This window comes from Mesoplodon densirostris, chromosome 2 (assembly GCF_025265405.1).
Source record: "Mesoplodon densirostris isolate mMesDen1 chromosome 2, mMesDen1 primary haplotype, whole genome shotgun sequence".
Lineage (NCBI taxonomy): Eukaryota > Metazoa > Chordata > Mammalia > Artiodactyla > Ziphiidae > Mesoplodon > Mesoplodon densirostris.
The window spans coordinates 126793426-126815781 of NC_082662.1; the positions used below are offsets into that span (position 1 = coordinate 126793426).

The 22356-nt window shown below is 41.1% G+C and overlaps 1 protein-coding gene and 1 pseudogene across 1 annotated transcript in view; both read right to left on the reverse strand.

Annotated features, from left to right (window-relative positions):
- Positions 1-4590: 4590 nt before the first annotated feature.
- Positions 4591-5402, reverse strand: LOC132483125 (hepatoma-derived growth factor-related protein 3-like; annotated as a pseudogene).
- A 9270-nt stretch (positions 5403-14672) lies between these two features.
- CATSPERE (catsper channel auxiliary subunit epsilon) overlaps positions 14673-22356 on the reverse strand; it is a 247561-nt gene continuing 239877 nt past the window's right edge. Inside the window, exons 21-22 of the mRNA XM_060088382.1 lie at positions 21784-21837; positions 14673-14826 (exon numbers count right to left, since the gene is read on the reverse strand). Of these exons, the coding sequence (XP_059944365.1) occupies positions 14673-14826; positions 21784-21837 (208 nt within the window). The remainder of the gene's footprint in view (positions 14827-21783; positions 21838-22356) is intronic.

Consider the following 22356-nt stretch of genomic DNA (forward strand, 5'->3'; position numbering starts at 1 on the left):
GGCATTACCGCCTCAACCATTCCCCCCCGACCCCCTTGAAAAATTATCTTCCACGAAACTGGTCCCTGGTGCCAGAAAGGTTGGGGACTGCTGCTCTACAGGACTTGCTAATGGATTGGATGTTGAGTTTGTTAGGGAGAGAACACTCAAGGAGAATTTCTAGAGTTTTGACTTCAGAAATTGTGTGGATGGTGGTGCCATTCATAAGATGTGAAAATTGTGAAGAACAGGTTGGGAAGAGGGAAATCAAGAGTTTTGGTTTGGTCTTGTTAAGTTGCAGATATCATTTAGACATCCATGATGTCAAGTAGCCATTTGGAAAAACTGGAGTCGTGGCCATGATAAATGGACTCTTGTGCCTTAGGACTGACTGGATGACAGGAAAATGTGTAGCTTAGAAAAGGTAAAGGGGTCAAAGACAAAGATCTAGGACCCATCACGTAGAGGAGGAAGAGGAATCACAGAGGCAGGAGGAGTACACGGTAGCACAGAAGCCGTAAGTATTAGATTCAGCAGTATGGAGGTCACTGGTAGCATTGACATGAGCAGTGTCAGGGGAGGAGTGGGATCCAGAGAACATTTGGAATGGTTTGAGGGGTGAGTGTATAGTGAAGAAATGGAGACTGTAGGCAACTTGGGGCAATAGTGGGATAAGGCTGTGTGGTCAATGGAGGACATTTTAAAGATGAGAGATACTAAAGTATACTTGTATGTAAAGAGAGAGAAATTGATGATGTAGGAGAGAGAGGGGATTTCCATGGGCAAGGTAAGAAGGGGAAGAAATCCAGTGCATAAGTGAGGGTTTGGCCTTTAGTAGGAGGGATGCTTTATCTGTAGTGACAGCATATAAGGTAGATGCAAGTGCATAGTGATGGTATGGAAAGTGTAGAAGACAAATGAGGGCAGTTCTTTTCTGATTTGTTTTGATTTTCTCAATGAATAAGAGGCAAAATCACTGGAAAGTTGGGGAGGGGTGGGGTGTAGGGAATTTGAAGACAGAGGAGAAGGTGTAAAATAGGGAAGACAAATATACCAGGGAAATAGAGTTGAATTGCCAGGCAGTGTTGAGTGACAGTAAATGCTGTGTGCATGATTGTTCTTTGACTTATCCTCAGGTTGTGGACAAAGTTCTAAAATTCATTTTTGGTGTACCCAGCTGCTTTGCTTCCCTTCCCCACTGTGGCCTTCCTTTCCTCCTAACCTAACTGAACAAACTACAGGTGTGGGGAAAGGCAGGCACTCTCCATTAACACGTCATAACACCTCCTACTGAGGGCTCAAGCTACTGGTTCATTTCACCTCTTACTCTAAACACTCCCTTTGCTCTTTGTGATCTCAGCTACTCTGTCAGCTGTAAGGATCACCTGTAAGCTGAAAAGTCTGAGGCCCCCATCTCCAATCCCTGTCTCTCTCTTGAGCACTAGGCCAGTATAACCTGCAGCCTATTAGACGTCTCCACCAGGTGTATTAGTTTCCTATTGCTGCTGTAACAAATGACTACAAACTTAGCGGTTTGAAACAACACTGCACATGTTTATTACCTTACAGTTCTAGAGACCAGAAGTCCAAAATGGGTCTCCCTGGACTAAAATCAAGGACTATATTCTTTCTGGAGGCTCCAGGGGAGAATCTGCTTCCTTGCCTTTCTTATTCATCTCCTAGAGGCTGCTCTCATTCCTTCACTCATGGCCACATCACCCTGACCTGTTTCCATCATATCTTCTCTGACTCTCCTGCCTCCTCCTTTCACTTACAAGGACCCTTGTGGTTACTTTAGGCCCACCTGGATAATCAAGGATAATGTCATCTCAAGATCCTTAACCTAGTCACATCGGCAAAGTCTTTTTATCCTATGTAGAGTAATATATTTGCATGTTCTGGGGAACTGGAATGTGGACATCTTTGGGGAGCTATTATCCTGCCCACCATACAGGATGTCCCAAGGTCACTTCAAATTCACCAGTTACAAAATTGAATTCACTGTCTGATGATGAATTGAGTTGTGTTGCTCATGTAATTTAGGTACTGATCTGCCAGTAACTGAAATTATCCATCATTCATTCATTCATTCACTGAGCAAGTATTAAAGCCCTCATGAAGCTTACTAACCAGTGGAAGACAGAAAAAAAGTATATATTCATTAATTTTTAATTTAAATTGAAGGGCACAAGCAGTAGTGGAGCATAATAGGAGACTCATTTGGGGTGGCTGTCAGGAGACCGTAATATTAACAAAGAAAATGTAATTAAATAGTTGTAAATGGGGTACTGGAGGCTGAAAAAGACAAAAAAAGGAACACTAAGGTATCCGAGAGGTGGTAAGCACCAGAAGCAGCTATCACCCCTAGGCCTGGAGGCACGAAGAGGCTGGGATTTAAACAGTTTTAAAGCTTGGGGGAGAGTCCTGTGGAGGTGGAATCCAGAGCTCTGAAGGGGGAAGTTTGGCAGGCTGGTGCTGCTGGTGCCTCTGAGTGGCACGGTGACATGCGTCCTGGAGATTTTTAAAAACTTCAAGCTGGAAATCAACCACTGCTCCTGAAATCTGCTACCACTGCTGGGATGAGGAAGCATGACTAAGCTCACGCTGACAGGAAAGGTGGGAAAAAGGAAGTACTTTTCTTCCTCCTGTTGCTGGTGTCCCTCCAGTACCTGGTACTAGAGAAAGCTACCAGGGAGCTAGGTCTGGAGCAGAAATGTGGTTTGCAGAGTCCTGGCCTCAGCAAGGAAAGGCAGATTTGAAACAGAGATAGTAGCCTCATTACAACCTACCACAAACAATTTCTTAGGCCACCTGAAGGATTTGAAGCATTATAAAGGAAAATATACTTTAAAGCTTATTGCTGCCTGAACTGTGTTGTAGAGATGAACTGAGTCCAAGCGTGTTTTTTCAATTACTTGAAGTATAACTGACAATATTATATTAGTTTCAGGTGTACAACACAGTGATTCAATATTTTTACAAATTACAAAATGATCACCACAATAAGTCTAGTTACCGTCTCTCACCATAAAAAAATGATTCCAATATTATTGACTATATTCCCTATGCTGTACATTACACCCCTGTAACTCATTTATTTTATAGCTGGACGTTTGTACCTCTTAATCCCCTTCATCTATTTTGTCCTTCCCCCAACCCCCTCCCCTTTGACAACCACCCATTTATTCACTGTCCCTATGAATCTGTTTTTTGTTTTGTTTTATTTGTTCATTTGTTTGTTTCCACATGTAAGTGAAAACAAACAGTATTTGTCTTTCTCTGTCTGACTTATTTCAGTAAGCATAATACCTTCCAGGTCCATCCATGTTTCACAAATGCCAAGATTTGTATATATATTTTAGTTTTCATTCTCTTTCATTAGAAAAAACAAAGCCACTTTGAATCTTTCTTACAAAGAGGTGTACATACATTTTAAAATACAAAAGATGAAATAAAGTTTAAAATTTAAATAAATAGAAACAATAATGCTATGCTATTTATTTTATTTTTATTTTTTTATTTTTCTCTCTCTGTTAAAAAAAGTTGGGTTTTCTTCCTGTTGGATGTTTGTTTCTCTAACTTTAAAAAAACTAAAGTATATATATTTTTTCTATTTCAACTTGCTGTTAACAATTTTTGCTTTAAGATATGAATTACATTAATACCTCACATTACATATATGAAGCCAAATTACACTAACTTAGTTGTTTACAACCTCAAATCTTACTCCCAGTACACATTCCAATAAATTTATTCTGTAAAAACAATACTTTTTTTGGTTTTGATTTTTTTTACAGTAAAGTTTTCAACTACAAACCTTGAATACGCGAAAGATGTTCCAAGGACGAGCATAACAGGATTGATAAAACCCAAACTGACTAAATGTGTTCCCACAATACGAGCTGGCATAAAAATAAATAAAATTTTCTATTATCACAATTGCAACAATAATGTACAGATAATAATGTTTTGTGGATGAATATTAACTATTCTAATGCTAGTTCCAAAAGAAAACAACAGATCATTTTAAAAGTCTATATTTAAAAGGCAACGCTTTGTCTTACTTCCCATAGGGCTACTGCTGATTCCAGCTTTAAAATGTAAAGTATCCAGCTTGAGTGATTAGCTCAAATTGTATTGAGACTGGGAAAAAATAAATTATTGCCTTTGTTTTGGAGTAACACAAAAGACTCACTAACTTCACGTACAGAAACTGAGTTTGTGTACATTAACAACATGAGTTTTGAGAAGTATAAGCTGTCAACTAGCTATTTCTAATACGGAATAGATACTTTACAATATGATTAAACCTTACACATGGCCTCAAAACTGAAGAACAATTTTAAGTTCATCTTCAACATGCCAACATTATGTATCTAGGAATTGGTTCCTGGGTTCTGTCACAGAGAGGAAATCCCTTAAGCATTATGTTGAGTGGTCATTTTAAAAACTGCTAACTTATATTTAACTGAGTGTTTGGTGATGGTGGAGTAAACGCAGGAGAGTGATGAACATAACCGCCTTGATAAAGGATCCTAGACTTGTATAAACTTGTGCAAAAAGCTGGATAATCCTTAGTGGTTAAGGGCAACTTCATGCAACCAAATAACATGAAATTAAATCAATAACCTTAAAAAAGGCTAAAATGTTTTTTTCCCCCAAACACAGCAGAGAGGAATGTGAATAATGTACATACAAACTGGGGTTCTGTCAATGACAACAAGGACTATGTGTTGATTCATAGAATATTAGACAACCAAACGTATAACCTTCTTGTGGTTTTCTTAATATGCAGCATTCATTACAGTAGTTAGGTCCCTTCACTGGTTTTCTTGTAAGTCTGAAGTTGTGTTTCTTGTGTCATTGCCGGCATCTCCACCCTCAGAGCTGCTTTTATTTTCTTCTTCTTTGCAGTCCTTGTCATCTTCATCTCCTGGAGATTTCCGGGACTGTTTAGAGGATTTCTTTTAAGTGTATGACTTCTTCCGTTTCCAGCCTGCTTTTTCATTCTTTCTTTTGCCTTTTCCATCTTCTTCCACTCTCTCACCTTCTTCCTCACTGCTTGCCTCTACAGTAATCCCGCTTTCTCCCTCGGTTTCTGAAGAGCTCTGTTGCTGAATGGCCTGGTACCCAGTAAACTTTACTCCTGGGTTATTTTCTGTCTCCCACAATCCTTCATTAAATCCCTTCCGTTTGTTTGACTTCCCAAACTTGTCTTTGTATTCCTTATAAGGGAAAAGGTCTTTGGGACCTAGAAATGCAGTTTCATGGGTGCCAAAAAAGAAGATAGGATACTTATTTGCTGGAGGCTTCACAGCTCCCTCCGGGAGTTCCTCAATCCGGGCCGGCCACTGCGGGTAGCCCTTCACCTTGGCGAAGACCAGGTCGCCCGCCTTGTACTCGCGGGGCCGCGGACGCACCATCTCGGCCCCTCCGCTTCCTGGTCGTCCTTGGGCGCCGCGAAGATGCCGGGAGGCCGCCCCGCCGCGGGCCAACTGACTGCGCCGCGCTCCCCGCGGGCCGGGCGGGCGGGCGAACTAGGGGCCGCTCGGACCAGGCGAAGCGGCGAGGCGGCGGCTGGCGCGAGGGGTGGGCTGGGGGCGCAGCAGGCCCCGCGTCTCACCGCCCAGCAGCGGGGGAGGGGAGTTCCCGGCCGCTCGGCTCTAGCCCGCGCCGCCGCCGCCGCCGGCCTCTTTCCCCCAGAACTAAACTATAATTGATTTACAATATTGTGTTAGTTCAGGTGTACAGCAAAGTGACTCAGTTATAGTTTTTGCTAGATTATATTCCGTTACAGGTTATTACATGATATTGAATATAATTCCCTGCGCTATACAGTAAATCCTTGTTACTTATCTATTGATATTTTACGTATACAGTAGTATCTGTTAATCCCATACTACTAATTTGTCCCTCCCTCCCTCTCCCCTTTGGTAACCATAAGTTTGTTTTCCTACTTCTAGTTATGGCCTTTTCTTTGCTATTTAAAGAAGTCCCTTGAACATTTCTTGTAAGGCCAGTTTAGTGGTGATGAACGCCTTTTAGCTTTTACTTTTCTGGAAAACTCTTTATCTCTCCTTCAATTCTGAATGATAACCTTGTAGGATAGAGTATCCTTATAGGTTATAAGTTTTTTCCTTTCAGCATTTTTAATACATTGTGCCACTCCCTTCTAAACTGCAAAATTACTGCTGAAAAATCAACTGATAGTCTTCTGGTGTTTCCCTTGTATGTAACTAGTTGTTTTTCTCTTGCTGCTTTTAAGATTCTCTCTTTAACTTTTGACATCTTAATTATAATGTGTCTGGGGGTGGCCTCTGGTTCATTTTGTTTGGGACTCTGTGTGCTTCCTGGACTTGGATGTCTGATTCCTTCACCCATTTAGGGAAATTTTCAGCTATTATTTCTTCAAATAGGTTTTCTGTCCCTTACTCTCTCTTCTCCTGTGTTCTCTATAATATGAATGTTAACACACTTGATGTTGTGCCAGAAGTCTCTTAAACTATTCTCAGTTTTTTGGTTTCTTTTTCTTTTTGCTGTTTCAGTTGGGTAATTTCCGCTAGCCTGTCTTCCAGACTGCTGATCTGTTCTTCTGCATCCTCTAATCTGCTACTGATTCCTTCTAGTGTATTTTTAATTTCAGTTATTTTTTCTTCGGTTCTGATTTGTTCTTTTTTATATTTTCTATCTCTGTTGAAGTTCTCACTGAATTCATCCATTCTTCTCCCAAGTTCAGTGAGCATCTTTATGACCATTACTTTAAACTCTTTATCTGGTAAATTGTTTATCTCTTTTTTGTTTAGTTCTTTTTGGAGGTTTTTCTCTTGTTCTTTCATCTGGAAGATATTTCTTTGTCTCATTCTGTGTTTGTTTCTATGTATTAGGTATATCAGTTATGTCCCAGTTTCAAGCCTGGGAGCAGTCTTGAAAGAGTGGCCTTATATAGAAGGCCTATGTGGCCAGTGCCACACCTGTGGTCACCAGAGCCAGGTGCTCCAGAGACATCCCCTGTGTGGGCTGCACGCATCCACATGTTGTGGTTGGGCTGTGATTGCTTCGGGCACAGTGGTGGGCAGGGCTGGCTCCCGCAACTGGGAGCCACTTTGGAGGGGTGCTGGTGTAGGCTGACACTGCATGCTGGGTGGAGTGGGGCAGGAGCTGCTTTGGAGGGGCTGGCTGGGGCGGGTCCTCAGGGGTGGGGCACATGGTATTAGCTAGGATGATTGAGAGTGACAGAAATGGTGCCTGTCAGCTAAATGGAAGAACTAAAAAAAAAAAGAAAGTTCTACCAGATCCCTGCTCCTCTGGCACACATCCTAAAATTAGTCAATGAATCTTCTTCTTGTATGACCCAGGTGCTTTTCAAGCTGCTGCCTCTGGGCTGGGACTTGGAGCCAACAAGTTTGAGGGCAAACCCTTCAGGAGTGGAGCCTCAGTTTCCCACAGCCCTCCAGGCCTCCCAGATGTAAATCCCATTGCTTTTCAAAGCCAGACATTATGGGGGCTCATCTTCCTGGTGCAGGTCCCCTGGGCTGGGACCTCTTGTTCCTCAGGGGGACCTCCGCAGTTGTGATATCCCTCCCTCTTGTGGGTGTGGGGTTGTGGGTTTTGACTAGACCTCTCTACCCCTCCTGCTTGTCTTGATGTGGCCTTCTCTTTATATTCTTATCTGTAGAAAGTCTGTTTAGTCTTCAGGTCATTCTCAGAGATAAGTGTTCTATATCTAGCAGCAGTTTTGGTGTGTAGGGACGAGGTGAGCTCAGGATCTTCCTACTCTGCCATCTTGATCTGGAACAGCTGTTTCATTCTTAACTGGTACAATGTGACCTGGGGCCCACAACAGCATTGCTTCCCAGGCACTGTGATTGGACCAGAAATGAGGTTGGTTTGCTCTTTCAGTTACCTGTATGAGGATATACCATTGGGAATTTCATAGGATGGGCAGATAATCTAATATTGTTGTCCATGTGAATGTGAACTGTTTCTGATATTCTTTTCTTGTGGGATGGAAAAGAATGCATTTTCCAAGTCTGTAGTTGCATACCATACACCTGAGGTCTGATTAACCTGCCCTAGCACTGATTCTACACCTGGCATACTGGATGCAATTGGCACTACTACTTGATTAAATCTGCAGTATTCTACTGTCATTCTCTAGGATTCATCCATTTTCTGCATGGGCCAGACTGGTTATTAAATGAAAATCTGACAGAGACCACCAACCCTGCATCTTTTAGGTCCTTAATTGTGGCACTAATCTGTGCTATTCCCTGGAAAATGATAATGATTTTCTAACTTTCTCAGGGGTGTGTGTGGGGACAGTTTCAGAGGTTTCATTTGTCCTTTCCCCACTATTATTGATCCTACTCCACAAACTGGGGGCTCAGTGTGGGCTTCATTCCAACTGCCAAGTATATCAATTTCAATTATGCACTCGGGGACTGAGGTAAAGACCCCCCGCATGGCCAAAGCCACTTTGGCCCTCATAGGTCCCTATTATAAAGGGGGGTGCTTGATGACACTTTGAGTCTCTAGGTATCAATGTTAACTCAGACCTGCATCAAATAGTCCTCAAAACATCTGATTATTCCCTGTTCCTCAGTATAGTCACCTGAGTAAATGACCATAGATCTGAGGGGGAATTGTCACGGTATAGACTTGCCACACTGTTGCAGGGTCCTTCTTCCTAGGGACCTGGCCACCTCTTCAGGTAACCGATTCTGGATCTGAAAATCTACTCAGGTCTGGGGACTGGAGCAAAGGATTGTGACTTTTTATAGGGACAACTGCCCTCAACCTCCTCCTCCATTCCTTTTTTTCCTTAGATGTCATCATCCAGCAGCCTTCTTGGCTGCTTGATAATTTTGCCACTAACACCACTATGTTCTATCTTCACAACTCCCTGTAGGTCAAGCCCCCATAGCTGCACCTTTCCTGTCATTATGGTAACTGTGGCCTCCTGGCTTCAGGAAGTAAAGTGCCATTACCAAGCCTCTCTTACTTCAGGGTCTCATGCACCCAATGAGCCCTGTGGCCACCTCACCTATTGTCATCCCTAGCTGCAGAGGAGAGACACCACTGGATGTTTTAGTGATGCTGGTGGTCTTCTCATCAAAATGCCCTTGGTAATTAGTGTGCCATCTGGACCCTTTCATGGGACATAATCCTCTGCTGGGTCTTCTGGGCTTGTATAATGCCTCCATTCCAGCCCCTCCACCTCCCTGAGCCTTTTCATTCCTTCCTCTACCAACTGCCAGGACACCAGGTTTTTTTTTTTTTTTTTTACTTTGCAGAGAGTTAGCCAGCATTTTTTCTAGGCTTCTAAGACTCACTGGGTCTTTGCTAGGGCATTAGTTAAATCCCATATCCTGAGAAAATGGCTCAAACTCAACAAATTCTTGATTATCCAGTTTTAAAGAGGCCTCAGAATCCAATCCCAGGCATACTCCCCTGGTTCCTGCCAGTACATGCAGGTTCATTTTTGTACTTCTTCCTTGCCTTATCAGGCCCAGCACCAGCTGGATTACGCTGGGATTTAACCCATCAGAGGAGGTGGCAGGGGACCTGTTGTCTTGTGGGGGAGACGCTTCTGCAGAACCTTCCAGCCCAGCAGAAGTGGTAGCTCTTTCTAGAGGTAGACAGGCCATGTCTGCATGCCCAGAGGGTGGGTGTGGGGTGGAGTGGGTGTGGAGAGACAACGTATTCAGAGGCATCCATCCAGATGACTCTGTCCCAGTTTTTACAATTCCAGGTTTTCCCCACCAGCGCCTTGACTTTTGCATAACAGACCTGCCTTGATTGAGTGTTCAAACATCTGCAGAGCCCTGTGATTCCCGGGTCTTCAACCTACTGTTAAATTGTGTCTACCCTTCCTTTACTGGTGTTGCTGATCTCTTTATACGCTACCACTGAGGCACTCTGGTTCCCACACTTAACCTTTAACTGCTGTGGTTCTTTTTTTCACTAACCTTCTGCAGATTGTCAAGGGATAACAAGTGTTGTTGAGCATGTGGAAGTAAGGGAACCCTTGTACTCTGTTGGCAGGAATTTAACTTGTTTCAGCTGCTATGAAAACAGTATGGAGTTTCCTCAAAAAATTAAAAATAGAACCGCCATATGATCCAGCAATTCTATTTCTATATTCTATATTCAAAGGAAATGAAAACAGGATTTCAAAGAAATACATGTGGGCTTCCCTGGTGGCGCAGTGGTTGGGAGTCCGCCTGCCGATGCAGGGGACACGGGCTCGTTCCCCGGTCCAGGAAGACCCCACATGCCGCGGAGTGGCTGGGCCCGTGAGCCATGGCCACTGAGCCTGCGCGTCTGGAGCCTGTGCTCCGCAACGGGAGAGGCCGCAACAGTGAGAGGCCCACGTACCGCAAAAAAAAAAAAAAAAAACAAGAAATGACAATTGTGTGACATGATAGAAGTGTTACCTAACACCATGGTGGTAATCATATTGCAACAGATAAATGTATCAAATCAACTCATGTATACCTTAAACTTACACAATGTTGTATGTCAATTATATATATTACATATGTTTCATGTATATGTGTGTATATATATACACTTAGCAGTAACCAGCAACCTTCACTGTCTTTGTTAGCCCCATGGTTTTCAAATGTTTGCTCCATTGTACCTGCATAACACTCCCCTCCATCAGGACATTTCCCCAGGTCACTACCAATAAAAACTTTAGCAAATAAACTACCACCTTGAGCCAGGAACAGTTGGTGCCTTGCATACCCTTCAGGATGGTGCCCTCTTTGCCTGCTGGGTACTGGCTGAGCCAGTCTCAAATCCTCTCCCACTTCCTGTTTTCTCAGACCACTCACATAACCCCTGGTGTTAGTCCAGGTCCTCTGGAAACAGTCACCAACATAGGATTAAGTGTGCAATAGTTTTATTAGGTAAATGCTTGTCTGAAAGGAAATAGGACATTGTGGAAGGTAGGCGGAGTCAGAGAGAGAGAGAGAGAGAGAGAGAGAGAGAGAGAGAGAGATCGGGTGGAGGTGCCCTCAACTGCCATGCAATATGAAGGAGGTTTGGTAAAGCCTTCAGGTGTCCTTGAGGCAGGCTGGCAGGAGTCTTGTGTTTACCTAGGATCCAGGCTGCTTAAGTATACCCACCACACTCAGTCACTGGAGAGGGAGCTACTTGAGGGTGGGTTGGAGGTGTGGCCTTGGTGCAAATGTGGTGGTGGATTTCAGGGGGCAGCAACTGATGCCTTGGGTCAATTACACTCCTGCAGTAGGAGGCCTGCAAGGAGCATTCTTATGGCTGCCACAAACCACTCATCTTCACCAGTCTACCTACATCAACACACACGAACTCTGGCTTCCCTCCTGTAACAGTGGGTGAAATGTTCAATTTCAGCGTTGCATCACATTTTATCTTGCCTACTCAAAGATTTTGATCCAGCAGTTACCCCTTTCTCTCCTGGATCATCAATTTTCCCTAGTCACTGGATTATTCCTATTAACACTCAATAGCACCTTCCTGCCCTCACCTCTACCTCCAATTGCCCTCCATTTCTTTGCTTCTTATAGAAGAAAAGGAACTCCTTGAAAGTGTTGTTTACACTTGCTGTCTCCACTGCGTAAATTCTCAGTCTTTTGTTCAAAGTGAGAAGAGTTTTCCTCAGGATGATTAATTAAGTAGTATAAGTTCAGTGTGGTGAGAAACAATAGTAAGAAAGCAAATATCACCTGGAACTACATCATTTTAAGTTTGGTGATGATCACCCTTTTATTTGTCATTATGCACAGACACATCGTTTTACATAAAGAGAAGAATTAATGTGCTATGTTCTTTTTTTTTAAAATAATCTTTTTTTCTTTTGTATTTTTCTTTTTGGCCATGCCAAGCAGCTTGAGGGATCCTAGTTCCCTGACCAGGGATCCAACCCAGACCCTCGACAGTGAAGACGCAGAGTCCTAACCACTGGAATTCCCTGCTATTTTTCTATTGTTTCCTTATTCCCCAGTTTTGAGGGTTTTGTTTATATCCTTCCCTCTCTACATCTCTTGCCACATACCCTCTCCCCCTCCTGCAATGTACAGACATACACATGCACACATGCACATGATGTACACAAAATGCTACACGATATATTCCATACTTTTCTCTGTGTTCTCATACACAGAGCTTTTGTTTTGTTTATATAATGGGATCATACTGTAAATACTTTCTTGCAGCTTCTTTTTCTCATTTAACAAAACCTTGTGGAAAATCTTTTAAATTCACTAATACAGACTGATCCGTATGGTTAATGACCAATCATTTATTCAACCATTCACCTACTGATAGACATTAATTCTCCTTCTAGAGTTCTGTCACTCTGTCTATCTATCTATCTATCCATCTATCTATACACACACATATATGTATATAATAGTTATATATAACTATTATATGTATATAAAACTATTTGAATATTATGTATGCATTGGTCCTCCCATCTCATGGATAGACTCCTAATTCCCAAGAGTGGGATTTCTGGGTCCAAGTGAATAAATATTTCAAATTTTACTCGATCTTGCCAGATTGCTTTCCAAAAAATCTTTAAAAATTCACGTTTCCTTCAGAAATGCAAGATAATTTTTTCTCACCCCTGATTCTTATTCTTTCCCAAGAGTATTACCCTTCTGAGTTTTTGCCAACAGGTGAGAAACGTAGCTTCATTGTAACTTTGGTTTGTATCTTTCTGACTGCTGGTGTGATTGAGCATCCTCAGTGGATGAGCACCTGATTTTGGAGCCAGTCTGCCTGATATTTCACCTACCAGCTGTGTGACCTTAGAAGAATTATTTACCCTCTCTGTGCCAGTTTCCTCATCTCTATAATGGGATAATAATTGTTCCAATTGCATAGAGTTGTTGAAGAGGATTAGATAAATTATTAGAACAATTTCTGGCACATAGTAAACCCTAAAAAAAGTTGTTTTTAATATGTTTATTGGCTATTTGGGTATGTTCTTCTGTGAAATGACTATTTTTTGCTCATTTTATATTGGGTCATTTTCTTTCTTTTTTCCATCAGATATGTCTATCAGATCTTGTTTCACCTCTTTCAATAAAGATTTTAAAGATGTTTTTCATGTATGGCATACACCTTTCATATTAAATTTAATTCTATGTAATTTGTCACTACAATAAATAGATTATTTTTTATTATTTCTATTGCTGTTAAACTGTCATATAAATATTATAGAGAAGAAGTATTAAATTTTAAATATTTGTCTTATATTGAGCCATCAAATGCTCTTATTCTAATAATTCTTGTTCCTAATTTTGGGTTTCCTAGGCATATAATCTTATTATTGAAAGAGAGTATTTTATCTCCTTTCCCCTAGCATTTATAATGGTTATTTTATTTTCCTCTTGTAATGTCAGAACCTTCAAAACAGTGATGAATAGCAGGTATCCCTGTTTTGTTCCTGATCTTGGTAAAATGAGAAATTCTACTTGTGGACAATAGCTTTTTTTCTTTTATTTTTGCGGTATGTGGGCCTCTCACTGTTGTGGCCTCTCCCGTTGCGGAGCACAGGCTCCAGATGCGCAGGCTCAGCAGCCATGGCTCACGGGCTCAGCCGCTTCGCGGTATGTGGGATCTTCCCGGACCGGGGCACGAACCCACGTCCCCTGCATCAGCAGGCGGACTCTCAACCACTGCACCACCAAGGAAGCCCTGATATTCCATTCTTTATGCCTGAGCTGTGGATTTCAGACTTGTTTACCCAGCCTCCACAATCACATAAGCCAATTCTTCTTCTTCTTTTTTCTTCTTCTTCTTCTTTTTTTTTTTTTGGTGAAGGGAAAGGAGTCAATTTATGAAATTAAATAAAGTTCAATGAGGGAGTGAAGAACATGAACTAGGATACCACCACCCTGGCTGGGCCCAGCACAGCTAAAGCTCAACACACCATGTATCTCCGGCTTTTCCTCCCCATAAGCCAATTCTTTTAAATAAATCTCTTTACACACACACAGACACACAAAACACACACAAAATCTGCTGCTGCTTCTCCTCTAGGTGGATCCTGACTGTTCAAATACTAATTGCTTAGAAAGCTGTGGTCACATTTTGACAAGTTAAGCAGCTTATTTTGAGCATCAAAATCAAATTTGAAAACTTAAAATTAAGACAGAGTATTAGCCTCCTATTTTCAATATAAGTAATATTTTATATGTGAATCTACTATTAGAAAAACTTCTGAAATATCTTTGACAGACTATTTAAATTCACATATTTATTAAGTCTTTTATACATAAATTAACTACAACCATATAAGGTTCATATGAAAAGTTTTGTGCAAAATAATAATATTTGACACATTTAAATATTTTTTCAAAAATTTATTTTCATTCTTAGGAAGGATTGTAATAGCCAAACTTAGGTGGTTTTTAAACTTTTTAATTAAAAAAAATTTTTTTAAAGCCATGTAAGAGTATACAGACTACCTTAAGATAAAAGTTAACACATTAAGGATTAATTTAATAACATACATATTATATTAAAATATTTCTATTTTGGGTAATTTAAGAACATTTTTGAGATTTTGAATTTGATGATACCTACTATGAGCTTATACTTAGTATTTCTTGGTCAAACACACACACTCTCAATATGAGTATATATACACACTCTTTCTACATACATATATTCATAGTAAATAAACTTTCATTTTTCTAATTGTTCTTTTGTTTTCTTTCAGATTTGTACAGTGGTTCATAAATATATGCTCTATAAATCCTCAAATAGTGAAAGTAGCTCAGAACAAGAATACCGAAGAACAGTAGCATCAGGAGAAACAGGAAAGCTGCAACCATGTAAGCACTTGGACTGAAATAAGAAAAGAAAAGTCATTAGAAGTCATTGTTCGCTTTGGTTGTTAATTCTTTTAGTCAAATAATTTTTGAACAGCTAGCTCCTATGCCACTGTTCTCTGTTAATAACTAATAAGATTTAGAAGACATCTTGTCTAACCTCAAGATGTTTACTTCTTAGTGTTTGAGGCTGACCAGGGAGGAAGATAGACAGTGTGATTGATCAATATAATGAGAGAAGGAAGTATAAAGTTCTATGGGAGCCAGGCATCAGGAAGAACTTCCAGTGGAGTTGACTTTTGAACTGAGTATAAAGTAAGAGTTAGCTAGATATAACTAGGATTAGGAGTATTAGTATAAGTTAGATAGAAATGTCTGGGAGTGGAGAAGAAGACTAAAGTGGGTATAACATTTTAGGCAAAGGGAGATGCATTTGCAAAGACGTGGAAGCATGAGAAAACTTTAAGATCAGCCCCAGACATTCTGGAACTAAAACTAGTTTAATGTGATTAGAATTTAGGTGGTGGGCTCAGTGGTTAGAGATGAGGAATCATAGGTTGCTCAAGGTGAGAAAGACAGCTTTAATAAGCTACAGGGTATGAATTTTAGTCTAAGGGCAAGAGGGAGTTTCAGACATGTGATATAGCATTCTCAATTTAGAAGGATGATTCTGATTGTAGTGTGAAGAATGGATGAATGGGAAGCATGAGTGTGGAGGGAGAAAACCAGTTATGAGGTTTTTGTAATAACCAAATATGGTGAGAGTTTTAATTAATTACTGGTTGTAGAAATGGGGAGAAATGGATAGATCTAAGATATATTTAGAAGTTAGATTGGATTGATCTTGGTGATTGTTAAGATGTGGGGTTTGAGAAATATGTTAGAATAAAGGATGTCTCCTAAATTTTGGGATGAGGTAACTCTGAGGATGGTAGCACCATTCACTGACATAGGAAATTCACAGGGAAGGACACTTTAGAGGGTATGTGTGAATACGGTTAGTTTACTTTTGGGCATATCAAATTTGAGGTACATGAGGGTCAACCAGGTATGTGTGTGTGTGTACACTTATGAGATACTACTTTCAGCTGGGATCCAGACATCTGCCTCTTCACCTCATGTTCCTCCCATCAGAGTAGATTTATTTCTTAAGCCAAACACTGTGCTGTTTTTTATTTGGTGTCTTGGTACCTGACTTTAGTTTTTAGTTCCCTTTTAAACCATATTTATTTGTTTGCAGTATTACACTTTCCCCAGTTCCCCAGTCTCATTAGTCTGACCTTCCTCCTCTGTGGATACAAGCTTAATCTAGCTCTAGTGAATCATTTCCTTCTTAGAAATTAATTAACTAACTTAATAAACTCTCTGATATATGCCAAGTACTGTGCTAGGTGCTGGGAAAATAATAATGAGTAAAACTAGATATGGTCTTCATCCTTAGAGAGCTTACATTTTAGTGGGGACATAATCATTAATCAGATAATGAGAAAATAAATATAAAATTGAACTTGTGATAAAAACTAAGTAGGAGAGGTATACAATGCAATGAAAGCTTATTATAGCAGGATTTAGCCTGGCGAATTGGCCAAGAAATGACCCCATGGGGAAAAGAAAATTATTCTAAAATTTGAAGAATTAAATAGAAGTGGAGTTGGTAAAGTTAAGTAGGTAAAGAGGGGAAGGAAGAGATTCCAGATAGAGAAAATAGCATGTGCAAAGCTCCTGCTATGGAGCAGAGTATGGAGAGGACTGGGGATTGAAAGAAGGTTGATAGGTCTGGAGCTGAGAAAATGAGGGGAACATGATGCAAGATGAGACTGGAGACATAGGTAGGGGTTAGAGCAGGAAAGATCTTATAGATCATGTTAAGAAGTCCCCATTTTAAAGAAAGAAACTTAAGGGTTTTAAGCTACTAAACTTAGCATTATGAGTCTATTGCAGTAATTCGGATCAGAGATAATGGTAACGTGGATTAGAGTGGTGTGGTGGTGATGGGTTTGGTAAGAAGTGGATTCATTTAAGGGCAATTTAAGAGGTTAAATGAATGGGAGGCAGTGACTGGATGAGCTGGAGGAGAGAGAGAGAGAGAGAAATGAATGTGATCCCTAGGTTTTTGTTTTTCATTTTTGACTGCTAGGTGTTTGGCTTGTACAGTTTGATGTGCTATTTCCTGAGTGAGGGAACATTGGAAAATAGGGTCGCCATGTTTTTCAACTCCAGAGGGTACCATTCACATTACAGCCTATGTGGATGAATTCTCCTTGAGCTGTGCAATGACAATTCATAGGGCTGAATGCAATTACCTTGATAAGTTAGTTTTACAGTGGTACAAATAATGGGGTAAGGGAATGGGAGGTAAGATCATGAGTTCATTTTTGGACATGTCCAGTTTGACCAGTCTTTGAGATATCTAAGAGAAGAGGTTAAGTAGAGAGTGGGATATATGGCCCTGGACTGGGCTAGAGATATGATTTGGAAGTTGTGTGTTTATAGATACTAACTGAAATCATGGGTATGGATGAGCTTGCCAGAATGAGCAGCTCAGAAAACCAGGACTGAGCCCTAAGGAAGGTCAACATTTAATGGCTGGTGATATACGTTGAGGCTCTCTTTACTAGAGAGAGAGAGAGAATGGCTACAGAAGGCTAGGAAAACCTATGGAGCAATATGGCAGCCAAAGGGAAAGTCAACACTAATGGAAGCTCAAATAAAATGTGGACTGAAAAATATCTGTCAGATTTAATGTAGGCCAGTTCCAGCTCAAGATGGTGACAAAGGAGGCTTCTGAACTTACCTCCTTCCATGGACACGCCTATCCTACAGCTACATATAGAACAACTCCCTCTGAAAGAAATCCAGAAACTAGCTGAGCAGCTCCTACACATTGGGTGAATGAGAAAAACCCACTCACATAAAAACGAGTAGGAGAGACTGAGGCACAATCTCACCCAAACTCCCAGCCCCAGCACAGCAACATACAATGAGGAGGGAACTCACAAATCCTAGCTTCTCCCTAAGGAGTTTGGATCCAATATCCAGTACCCCAACTTTTAAAACTTCCACCTGAGGGATGGGACCCCCAAACACCTAGGTCTGAAAGCCAGCTAGGCCTTCATTCATGAGACCCACAAGGCTGTAGCAAACAAATGGGCTCCTGAGGACTCTTGGTGGCTAACCCCCTCTCTCACTCCCCTCTCAGCACAGAGCCAGCAGACTGAAATTCCCATCTCCCAGTCTTTCCATGAAAGAGACCTAGTTGCTTATGTTAAAAGCTGAAATCTGAGGTTTAGTCTCCTAATATAACACAAATCTAGGGGCCAACTGCAATCTTCTTCAGAGACTGGGAAGCTGGTAGATGTCATCTTTGCGCTCTCCCTCTGCCTCTCCCCAGGTCACTGGTATCTCCCTGAAATGATGTTGTGCGTACTTCTGATGCTCCAGTTTCTACAGCTGCTGCTCAGGGGGACATACCACTTGATCACCTGGCTCTGGTAGCTAGCAGAGCTTATGTTCACCAGTCCCACAGGACTATAACAACTGTTCTTAACTGGCTATTCCCTTAGCGCTCAGCACAGAGGGAAGAGAAAGAAAGGCAACCTTCTGGTCTTTCTCTGAAAGAGGCCTACATGCATACTTTAAAAGCTGCTGCTTGAATGTCCAGCTTCCAGCCAGGCTGCATCTAGGTTCTGACTGAGATCCTCCTCTTCAGGACACTGAGAGGTCTTGGTACACCCTCAACTACTGGGAGACACTAAGAGCTAAGAAGGCAGCTTGGACAATCACAAAGGTTTAAAAGACAAATGACAGCTAGGGCTGGGCTGAACAATAAGTTCCATCTGGGAGAAGTGGCTGTTTTATCTATTGCATAGAAACCAACACAGAAAATCTAGGAAAATGAAGAAACAGAGAAATACATTCCAAACAAAAGAACAAGATAAAACTTCAGAAACAGACCTTAATGAAATGGAGGTAAGTAATTGACCTGATAGAGTTCAAAATAATGGTCATAAAGATGCTCAGTGAAGTCAGGAGAACAATGCATGAACAAGTGAGAATTTCAACAGAGAGACAGAATATATAAGAAAGTACCAAACAGATTTAGTGCAGGTCAAAGCTATTCTAATGAGAAGTAACTGGTGAAGGTATAACAGAGAAAGCAGGCTGGATGGATTAGCAAAATAGAGATGGAATATAGGGAAATGAGGACTATGAGAGTAAACAAGCCTTTTAAGGAGTTTATCTTGCAGAAAGGTGGTAGCTGGAAGGGGATATAGTTGTTGCTGTTGTTGTTTTATTTGCTTAAAAAACTTGAGGGTGATTAAAAGCCTATTGGAAGGATCTAGTTGTGAGGGAAAGTTGAATATATAGAAGAGAGAAGGAATAATTGATTTGGAATTTTCCTTAGAAAGTGGGAAGGAATAGGGTTCAAGGCATAGGTAGAAGAATTATATTTAAAGAAGATATAGAATGATAGAAAGGGGAGAGAATGGGTATAGATGTTAGTTGGTTTATATGTTTGGAATCAGAAATAAAGGTCTGATGGCTTCTAATTTCCTGTCTGATGGCTTCTAATTTCTCTGTAAAGGTGAAAAAAAAGTTCATTTGATGATTGTTAAGGAAAGGAGGTCCAAGGAGCAAACTAATTAGATAAGGTCTGAAGCAGTTGTTATGGAGAGTGGAAATACTGGTTGACCAGAGAAAGAAAGTAGGATTTCCGGGTAGTGTTGGCGACGTCTTTGAAGTTGGTGATCAATTTGCCCTGTTGTGTAACTTTCTTTACGGGGCTGCTCAGATGTAATCACAAAGAAAGAAGGTAGTTGGGGGCTTTCCAGAGGGGGTGCCAAATTCCAGAAAGGTAAGGGAGTACTAGAAAATGTTATTGAAATAATAGACTTTGTTTGAAATGTAAGGAAATAGGAAGTAGAAGAGGAGAGATTGAAAGTAGAGGTGGAGGTCCCAATGAGGATGAAGAAGAACTGTAGCAGGTGTAGTTGAATTAGCAAGCTGGGAGGGTCCGAGAATGAGATGTCTGAACTGATGCTTAGGAAGCAGAGAAGTTATGATAGTATTGAGAAGTTATGAGAGTATTGACAGTGTCCAAGGCGTGACTGTGGGAGTGGATGGCCAGAGTGCAGTGCAGGAGGGGGACACCAAGGATTAGGAAAGGCCACGATGGTGGGGCTTGATGTGGAGATGAAAACAGGATGGCATTGAATGAAGGGGAGTTTGGAGAGGAAGCAGCAATGAGGACAGAAAAAGGATGGGGTATAGCAGATTGTATGAACCTCAAAGGGTAAGTGTTTAAAAAAATTGGGGGGGGTTGTTTTTGTTCTTTTAGAAGAACCAGAATAAATAATAATCTGGGAGTGGTAATGGTGCTCTGAGGCACAGACAGAGAGCTCAGAGGACAGGATTTAGGTGAGTGTGCTGGTTAAATGGTGGCAACTCCAAAGGACACAGTGGAAACCTTGAGGAAGTCGTTGAGCACTGGGCCAGAAAGCAAAGAAATAGTAAGATCTTTGCCTCCTACAAACTGATCTTCAGCTACTGTTTGCTCATGAAAAGGGTTCTCTTACTAGGAAGATGTTCACCACGAGCTAACTCCTGCTCTGCCTCTGGACCCTTCAGGGCTCAGGCGTAACAGAGACTGAACTGCAGTCACTAACCTAATGGACTATACCCTATGCTGCACCATATTCTCTGGCTGCTAAATTCCAGCTATAGGGGGGCTTCCCTGGTGGCGCAGTGGTTAAGAATCCGCCTGCCAATGCAGGGGACACGAGTTCAAGCCCTGGTCCGGGAAGATCCCACATGCCGCGGAGCAACTAAGCCCGTGCACCACAACTAGTGAGCCCACGCTCTAGAGCCCACGAGCCACAACTACTGAGCCTGCGTGCCACAACTACTGAAGCCTGTGCACCTAGAGCCCGTGCTCCACAACAAGAGAAGCCACTGCAATGAGAAGCCTGTGCACCACATGAAGAGTAGCCCCCTGAATGCCGCAACTAGAGAAAAATCCGCATGCAGCAATGAAGACTGAACGCAGCCAAAAATAAATAAATAAATAAATAAATAAATAAATAAAATAAGTTGCATGTTTAAAAAGAAAAATCCATCTACTGGGAGGTGAGCTGGGGCAAATAGGTAAGATCCCCCTTTACTCCCTCCTCTCCTCCCTAACTCACCAACTCCCCCTTCTGTTGGTGGATACTTGGGTGGATGTATGTTCTTAATATTCATCTAAATCAAACATACAAATCTAATGAGAAAGAGAAGTTGCTGCAAAAAGGCTATGCATGTTTCCGAAAGTTTCCTAGAAACCAGGCATGGCTTATCTCATTTGCAGATTATTCACATCATTAACCTCCGATTAGCATAAAAAATTGAGGAGTCAGTAATATTTAAAGTAGGGCCATAAGTAACTTAAGTGTTTGTGGTCCACTCTTGTTTAACATTTTCCAAAACAAAAAACAACATAGAAACACAGCACAGAGAAGCAGAGTCATCTGCCATCCCAACATTTGTGTTAAGACTTTTTACTCTGCTCTCCAAGGAAACTAAAGCTGAGTCCAGGGAAATGCCTTTACTACCCGTTTCCTGTATGTATTGGAATGATGGCCAGTGGTCAAGGGCTGACTCAGGGTCACTGGGGCACAGCCACTGTCTTCTCCTTGTCCCCACTGCTGCAGTCTACCATCTGCCCTTAGGTGGAGTTGAAAGACGCTTTTGATTGGGAAGACAATGGCTGTTGAGGGGGATGAACAAAAGGCGACCCAACTGCAGCAACAATTTTCAGGAATTCCTACTTGCTGTATCCCTGGTTTAGTAGATACATACAATTTTTAGGATGTCACATATAGGACAGAAGCATTAGTGTCCCAGGAAGATAGGAGAGACATGTGTTTCCTTTTCAGCTGCCACTATATCCTTTACAACTTCCCTCATTAAAGCCTGATCAGGCACCAGTCGTTACCTGGGAATCACTCCAAAGGTCTCTATTGCAAATATAGTGGTGAGGTTACAGAAACTGCAAATTAGAAAAATAATATTAAAGATTAAATTAAATACAGTGTATTACAAGACTTCCTGCACATCTCTATGGTAACAACCGAATCATGTATAATCTTAGTTAAGGTGTCATTTTCTTTTTTCTTTCAAGATAGTTAATAATTTTATTATTTCTAAAAGAAATTTTTATCAAACTGAGCATTACCTTCCATTTTACAGAGAAAAATCTCCACTATAGAGTAAGGAATGAGAATTATTAATGATGAATTATATAATTTCATTTAAATCACATCTATATGACAAAGTATCAAGTCGGTTATTTAGTCTATGAAGAATTTGACATATTTATAAATCAAAGGCCTTTATAATTAAGAAAATTACTGTATTTAAATATATACCCCCTTCTTTGTTCTGCTGATAATTTCACTGCAAAATCACGGTTGGCAGACTGACATCAAAGAAGAGTTGCTAAGAATTTTGTTCCCTTATGAGGACAACTTCACTAATTTCATTAGCCTTTTTTTTTTGAGTCTTTTTT